At 37.0% G+C, this 9,061-nt stretch overlaps 1 protein-coding gene across 1 annotated transcript; it reads right to left on the minus strand.

Moving 5' to 3' along the window:
• Nucleotides 1-3,164: 3,164 nt before the first annotated feature.
• On the minus strand, nt 3,165-6,350 carry LOC123980837 (complement C1q tumor necrosis factor-related protein 3-like). Its single transcript, XM_046065382.1, has 3 exons — nt 6,107-6,350; nt 5,852-5,980; nt 3,165-4,169 (listed from the first exon to the last, which is right to left on the minus strand). Exons 1-3 carry the CDS (start codon nt 6,348-6,350, stop codon nt 3,889-3,891), a joined length of 654 nt encoding a protein of 217 aa, XP_045921338.1. The 3' UTR covers nt 3,165-3,888.
• Between the last annotated feature and the right edge of the window lie 2,711 nt (nt 6,351-9,061).

The raw sequence follows: 9,061 nt of genomic DNA on the forward strand, positions 1-9,061 counted from the left end.
ACTGTGTTACACACTGTGCAGGTGTGGAATGGGCAGCTGAACGCAAACGAACATCCTTGTTGATACTTGGAAAGGAAGAAACCTTTACACATGTCAGCCTGTAGATGTCCTCAAATCCTTTCCATCTCACCCTTTCCATTTCACTCGGCCCACTCATTACAATTAAGGTATGCAGAATACCAACTCTGAACGCACAACACGTCAAACCTTGAAGTAGATGGGCTTCAGCAGCAGAAGAACACACCAGGTGCAGTCCTGTCAGCTAAGCATGGGAAACTGAGGCTACAGTTCGCACAGGCTCCCCAAAATTGGACAACAGAAGATTGGAAAAACGTTTTCAGCTGCGACATTCAGATGGTAGGCGTAGGTTTGGCGTAAACAACATGAAAGCATGGATCCATCCTGCTTTGTATCCACGGTTGAGGCTGATGGAGGTGTAATGGTGGCAAACTTGGCGCACCTTAGTACCAACTAAGCATCATTTAAACGAGACTGCCTACCTAAGTACTGTTGCTGTCCATCCCACATTGTACCTGGGGTCATACTTCCAGCAGGAGAATGCACCATGTCACAAAGCTCAAACATGTAAAAGTTCACACACTGAGCCTTAGTCACATTCACACACATTCAAACCCCTATGGAAAAGCCATCGGGGGCAACATGTTTTGAAAGCTTAATAAGCAGCATCATTAAGGGCGTACTCACACTAGGCCTGATAATCCCCCCTCCCCACTACCCCCGCTGGCCTGCGCCAGAGCACGCGTTTACGCCATCACTGTCAGTGTTTCCCATACATTGACTCGTTTGTGGCAGCCCGCCACAGTATCAATGCCGACCGTCACATAATGATATGTGATGTTTTTTACTAGGCCTATTTAAAATCGGAGTTGATTGTAGAGTGCTGCACATAGGTATATTCGCGCAGTATCTCCTCTCTCTCTCTCTCTCTTTCTCTCTCTTGTCCCTCTCTCACTCATAAACACCACTGCACAAATCTGTCCAACACAACTGTCAATGTTGGAAATAAAAAAAAAGTTATTAGCAAGCATGTAAGAAGCCTAGCTAATAAGGAGAGCTATGTTAACGATGCTGGGTTGTCGAGGTAAGCATGCTGTACGTAGCTGGAAGTCAGTATTGACTGTCATTCTGCGGGGAAACACTGCACTCTTTTTTGAAACAAAACCTCTCTCTCGCACGGCACAGTGGAGTTTGTGTTGGGGTTCCATACATGCCTATCGTGCCCAAGCCCACCTCTTCAAGTGAGCCCGGAGCACTGGTCAAACAAACCGGACTTTGGTAGTTAAACGTGCTCGAGCAGGATATGGATCACCTAGTGTGAGTGCACCCTAAGTCTGCCATCAAGAAGTAAAATAAATAAAAAATCTATCCACAACCCCACCTGAGTATGGTTCCCTCAGTAAAATGTAACCATTTCCACCACTGCCTATAACTGTCAAATATTTCTTTTCACTTTAATTTTCAACTAAATTGGCTGTGAAAGCATGATACACAAATCATTTCCTATTATATCAACAAAATAAACCAATGTCTGGCTACATAAATGTGACAGTGACTTTGAGGCTACAGTTCTGTATAATAATCAATCCACTTGTTTCAACATACTCAGACAATATTTTAAGGAGCTCTATCAACTCAATGAACCATTGCCTCATTTTATGGCTTGTTTTTGAGCATGGTACTGTATTACCATGAAATTGCTTTGGATATCAGTACCACAATATCTGACACCAACAGATTATGGGTTGGCACATACAAAGAACACAGGCTACAGACTACCAATGACACAAAGCAATAAGCAATGATGGAAAATGTTTCTTCATCAATTTATTGTTCTGTACATTGTTAAGAAAATGCAGGTGTCAGTGTTGAAAATAAAAAGCTCATCTTTCTTAGTCAGACATAAAAGCATAATAATTAAAGTGCTGAGTCAACCTTTTCTTTGTGAAATAGTTCCAAAATAAACATATCAGACTTTGTTAGTGATAGAACAACAAGGTCCTGGACTTATAGTCATCATTGTTCTGGGTGTTTTTACAGTCCCTTTTCTATTCATTATAATGGAGACAACGTTCAATGTCTGGCCTTCTGCTATTAATTTAAATTTTAATTAAAGAATTAAACACAGACTTTACACAGATGGTCATAAACGTTCCGCTTGATGGTGATGGATAGTATGTAGGCCTTTCAGGCACAGCTATAAATTAGTTTGGCCATGAAGTAAGAATAAGATTGAGACATTTCTGTCTCTATCTTGCTCAAATCTGGTCCAACAACTATTTAGTCTTGATATGCAACCACTTGTAGTCATCCTCCTTGCACATAATATTCATTTTCAGGGTCTTGCAGAAGACAACAAACTCCAGTCAAGATCAATATCATAAAGTAACTTCATTATCTTCATGAGAACATTCTTGTAGCATAAAAACATAAAACAGTTAAAACATGACAATATGATTTACACAGTCCGCGAAAGTCTACAGACTTTGATTGCCAGTCTGAGTATTGCCACATCCAAATTTCTGTAAAACGTTTTTTCACTGCCAAAATTATCAGCTGATCACCACCCTCAACAAAAGCTTCATAGTGTAGTCTTGCTTTTGGATTGGATGAGCCTGATCATTCTTCAGCAAAATAAACAACTGAAAAATCTCTTTGGCACAAAACAAGGAAGGTAGAAGTGTCCTCAAGATAACCAACAGCTAAGTCGGAAATATTGGTTTAATCATGGACTCTTTAACAGCCACATAAAATAGGTTATAAAGTCTGCATTCTACCGTCAAACCACCATAAAAATATGTAAAGCACTCTGAATTGTCTTTGTGTTTGAATATGACTTGCACTTGACCTGCACTGCTTTCAATGCACTGGCCTGGGACAACAGAGGGAGCTGTTTTCTGTCACACAAATTTCCTCAAGTAACACATAATGTGATCCAAATCTGTCCTTTGAGGACAGTTGGCATTCGGGCAATCTGGCATGCAGAGTTCTCAGTCATCAGTGGAAATACACATTTACATTTCATTTACATTGATTCAGTTCTCCCTTTAACTTAATAATTCATATTTTGCAATTCTGTATATTGTGAATGATGCAAATGAATGGATGGAGGAATTTAACTTTAACATACACAGCCTACACACCACTTTTGCATTTTCACTTTTTAATTTTAGAAGAAACAGACAAACGGTTAAAAACGTCAAAAGTCTACACAAGAAACAAAAGATAAAGCGTTTGTACTAAAAATACATTTATGATAAGACAAAACAGAAGTTCAAGTTATTGTTTTTGTGGAGAAATACATGATAAATGAAGCTCACATAATTATGAGACATTATTAATTCTGATCTAACTTTCCAGCCTTTCATTAGCATTGCAAAACAAAAGTCTTTAATATATGAAAAAAGTATGTATAAAACTTAAACAGCCAAATTGTAATGTCAGTGAGTGCAATTTTTAAACTATAGTCTCTAGAACAGCTGTAATAATAGGAATCAATTAAAATTAACATATGATTTTGAATACTTTCATATAATTTCAGATCTTAAAGGAGACCTATTATACTGGATTTCCAGTTCTAAATTGTTGTTCTCTGACTCCTATATGGCAGCTTTTCATGATTCAAAGTTCAAAAAAATAATTTTCTATCTTAAACTGGCCCTCCCAGAACAGGAGGAAATCTGAGGTTTTGGCCAACAGAGATTTATTTTAAATACTTTTACCTTGTTATTTGAAGCTTTGGCCATGTTTCACACGAACATCCAACAATGTAACATAGTAGATAAGTCATAAAATATGGAAAAGCATAATGGGTCTCCTTTAAATTAAAATTAAAATTGTAATGACAAATGAATCATTATTCAATGTTTCTCAAACCTCACTGACTAGAAAACCGCTGAAGGTGGTAATGGCATCGTTTCCCCAAATATTTGTATTTGCACCTAAGCGTACAAAAACCTGGTCCCCTTGCTGCAGCTGCAAGAACACTGCATTGCCTCCGTTATCAGCCCCGTCATGCGATGTACGGTGGTCATAGGCTGTCGCAACAGCTTGGCCATTCTTCACGAGGGCTAGACTCACTGGGTTGGCTCCTCCAGCATGATAAAAGAATGTGAAGTAATAAACGCCTGGAACAGGTGCAGCAAAGATACCTGTGGAAACAATATTTTATTCCAACATCTGACAGTCCTCGAAGATCCAAGTCCTTGAATCTTTCACATTTAAAGTGCTCTCTCTATTTCTTGCACACACTGTAGAAATTCAATCCATAAATATCAATCAGCTTTATCTATGACACAATTATTAGATTTACACTGAAATTACTTTGACATTTTCATGTAACAACACTTCATGCATGGTTCCACCTTCATTATTTAAATTTATCTGTGATGATATTGAGCTTTGCAGCGTTGTGAAGGTGTCACTTTGGGCCTTAATTGTGACGACATTTCCCAATATTTTCAGAATTTCAAAAAGTCCAAAAACCAAAAAAAGACGAGTAGAATCAAGGCAAGTCAAGGTGAGTCAAGCTGGTACCGTGCATTGGAAAAGGGGCTTTACTTGTAACAGATTTTTTTACAGTGCAGTAATACTAGTATTAGTATTTATTAGTGTTACGACGCTGGACTTCAGTGTGGTGTATTTCTGTTATTTTGTTTATTGTCCTTTTGGTTTGACCCATTGACTCCAGTGTTGTGTTCTTGTTTAGGTTTTGTTAGTGAATCATTGCTTCCTTGTTTTCTGTTGTATTTAGTTACCAATATCCTTGAGTATTGTCTGTAGCTTTACTTCCTGTTTTATTTTGTAATTTTGGTGCTTGGTGTTTTTGTCTAGCTTTGTTTCCTGTCTGCCTTGATAGCTCATGTGTCTCACATGTGTTTAATTGCAGGATTGATTGATTGATTGTTTAATTGAGGAAGATATTTCTCTCTGAAATACAAATGTCAACATCATGGTGGCACTAGAGGAGAGTCAGGGGACAACAATATTTACCCACTGGGAACCATGGATGTCTGTATACAATGATAAATCTTCATACCAATTAATCTTATAGTTGTTGAGATACAGTACATCATTCTGGACCAACATGGTGGACAGACCTACTTAGAATAAATTATCTTCTACTGCATTTGATACTCCTCATAAGTACACACTAACATATTTCAACCATGCAGCAAATCTTCACATTTGATCTCCACCTTTGTGAATAAGTACTATATAAAAACTTCATAACTGCAGGTCCAGTGTGGATTTATTGACAGAAATGCAATATAAGATCCATAACTATGTTTTCAATGGTGTATAAAGACCTTAAATCATTATGTTTTTATTACCTTAGAATGAGCCATTTATTTCTACATAACCGTGGGTCCCCCCTTCTATGGACGTCATATTGCATCGTCATGTTTCTACAGTAGCCGAAAACGGACAAACAGCGCTACAGAGCGTGTTTCGTCACTACATTCTTCTTGTTCTATTTCTGGTAAATTTTGGCAATGCACCACAATCACAGAATGAATGTGTTTCCCTTGTCAATGTTTGTACAAACTTTATCTATTGTGTGGTTTATTATGATATTTTACATGCACTTTTGTGATGGTCCCTCACTAAAAAAGAAACATCAGTTGTATCAGTCACCAAAACATCTTGTAAAAACTGATGCAACGTTAAGATGTACTTCACTGTATGGCAAAAAATCTAATCTACTCTTTACGCTTTTTTAACCTCTAATTTATTTTGTAACATGTTGTCACATCTGCATTCCTGCATACCATTTTACTTATGTATTTTTAAATAAAGAGATTATAGAAAATGTCAGTACTAATGTACTTACCAGTGAATGGACTGTAGGCATTACCGATGTTTGTTTTCACTGTTCTGTAGATTACAGTTGTTTCTGTGTTGAAGGGTCCAATGGCTCCATTCCCACCTGTTCCTGCACTGAATACTACCATGGTTCTTTCTATAAAGCAAAACATTGTAATCACATTATTTTTATAAATGTATTTCCACACTGTTACATTTTGTTTATTCAACCATACAAAAGCATTCTTCACTGAAGTTTTTAAATCAAAAAGTTCCACTTTACCTTTGTTCTTCAGTTCAATAATCTGGTTTTCACTGTCCTTCAGTTTGGTTTCACTGTCCTTCAGCCTGTTTTCCATAACTCCCAGTTTTTCTCTCATGGCACCAAACTCTTTCAGGAGATTACACATGTCAGGAAAGCATGACTGTATTTCAGTGTTTTCTTCTGTTTCTGGAGGAATGACATCATCCTGGGCCCAAATCAGGCCACAGAACAGTGATACAAACAATAAAATAGTAAAATTCATCTTCTGAGTTGATTAAATGTTGCTCAGACACCTTAACTCGATATGATAACTTGATATGATCCCTCTGGCTGCTTTTATGTTGTTTAAAGCACACCTGTTAATTTTTAACATCCTATTTGACAAGTGACTTTATTATCTTATTTCAGACGTGCAGTGAGGAAATAGTGTTAACTACATTTACTTGCAATCAGCTAACCTTTGATATCCTAGATAAATGTAAACAGAAATGTTTCTCAACTTTTCAGTGATCAGTAACTTTACAAAGATTCCCATGTTTCAGAGGGTATTTTGGCAAATCAATGAAGAAATAAAGTTACTTGGAGGAAATTGTCAACTTTGCCCTGGAATTGCTAGTAAGTCATAGTAAAGGATCATGTCAGGATATGATCCATAGCAAGCAGGTGTATTTCTCAAAATATACACATTTCATTTACACTAATACCTACATACTTTAATTTATCAATAATATTGTATACCATTTCCATCTGTGTGGCTACTCCATCTGGCCATCTAGTTTTCAAATGTAAGAACTATTTGTTCAGATCTCGACAACAAACAAACAAACAACATAACACAACATATTTATTATGACAGTTACATAAAATGTACACATTTCATGCACTTTTAATTTAAATGTACTGCTATATACACAAAAGTGCAATAACATGTGGTTTGGAAACACTTTGAGCAAATAAGGTGCTTTTTACCAGCAGTATTCCCTTTACACAGTAGCAATAAAACATTTCTTGTAAATCTCAACTTAAACATTAATGTAATCAAATCAAATATTAAACCAAAGCTATTTTCCACTCCCAGGGCATTACCTTTTATCTACCTTGTTAAAATAAGTTACCATCAGAGTCCAGTTTTCTTCTCGGTTTTTTCTGAGCAGGTAACGTTATCAGCAGAACCATTTTTCTTTTATCAGGGAGCAGCATGAAGAGTCTATATTTCAGTAGCAAGTGTCCCCGTTAGCGAGAGGTGAAGTGATTGAGCTCAAGGTGTAGCGACAAATGGTTGTGTTCCGTGAAACTGTTGCGGCGGTGCTCGTGCCCATGGTTACTCTTAATAGAGCACATGCCGTTTACTGCCACACACTGCATCCAAGTAGTCTGCCGAGCCCTCACTGCTTGTTTGGGTGGGTGATTTGCAGCCTGATCAACATGCCAGCCCTCGATGACCCATGGTTTGACTGTAGGTGTATGTGTATTCAGAGCCAGTGAGCAACGGACTTTCAAAAGAATAATAATTTTTTAAATACTGCTTTAACGTGCAATAAAATAATTGTAGGTGTTAATTAATGCGTGCCCAGCCCTACAAAGAATACATTTATAAGTAGAGGAGTCACATAAGACTGTAGCACTAGCAGAGTGCTAAATATTTTCAGAATTTACTGTAGCATGGCTAAATTAGCTATGAATGTTAATAAATTTATGAGAATTAATACCTAATTATGAACTTTAATATTCAGAAAATATCAAAATTATCTCGTTTCCGGGCACCACCAGAGTTGTTATTAACCTAGACTCTCCGGACCTCTAGGTAGCTTTTAACAATTATACAGTTATTCACCAGTGATCTGTTAGTTAACAATTCTCTCAGCTCAATTATCTTAAATCAATCAGTCAGTCTCATATCTAAAGGGTCAGTTCTCTTGGCAGGGACGTGGAAATAGGCAACAAACACAATTCCTTGATTACAGTGAATTTATTAACTAACTAAAGCGATATAAAAGGGTGGTTAAATACAGGGAAAATAAACAATGGCTGAACAATGAGAAATGGAGGTTCGATTGTGGGAAGCATTTGACTCATATGGCAGAGGAGAACTAATGAAAGTAAGCTATGAGTTTTAGGAGTTAAAAGACAATATTAGCATTATGGGACATCCCTGATCACAGAATGTTTGTTTGGTCTCACTGCTTGTGTTTCTCTCGCCGGGTTGCTGGGAAACGGCCGACGATGGTATGTAATACTTATTTTGTCCACTTGGGGGAGCTCAGGTTGCATGAGGAAAGCTTAGATTAACCCAAAACAATCTTTCCTTAGGAACTGGGGAATTCAGCCTTAAATTCAAGCTTTCTTTATCATCATTTCTAAAGGAATTGTGTGAGAAAGTATTGTGAACAAGTATTGGTTACACATAAGATGAAGGAGTGTCCTTAATCTTGCTGAAAATAAAACACTGCAAAAGTAACTTATTTAGATTCTTTTCAGCACTAATATCAACAACAGATAGCAACAACATGGTAACATAACTACTCAAATAGAGGCAAACGTAATCAAGTAACTAAAAGATTTAAACAGTTAAGGCTTTGGGGTCTTTGGAAAATGCAGTCTTTGTTTATTTAAAGTTCGGCTGTCCTGGATTATGTCACACTTAGGCGTAAAAAGGCGCCTAATATAAAATGCACAAATCCACACTGTTGTCCCACTACATTATGAGCGATGTTTTTTCAAAATCAGCAGGGGGAGTTGCATACATTTAAGTATTATGCTTAAACAAAGCACTTGCCTACAAACCACCAGAAAATCACAGTCACACACACTGGCATAAAAATAGTAATTAATGACAACAACAAACATTAATTTCAAATATTTTTGTCTTTTAATTTTAACATGAGAGCAGAAACAAATGATTTTGTCAATTTTTAATACCCGGTACCTTAATAGTTTTCCAAGATTGTAATATCTTAAGACTGCCCAGTAAGT

Source organism: Micropterus dolomieu, linkage group LG12 (genome assembly GCF_021292245.1).
Source record: "Micropterus dolomieu isolate WLL.071019.BEF.003 ecotype Adirondacks linkage group LG12, ASM2129224v1, whole genome shotgun sequence".
Lineage (NCBI taxonomy): Eukaryota > Metazoa > Chordata > Actinopteri > Centrarchiformes > Centrarchidae > Micropterus > Micropterus dolomieu.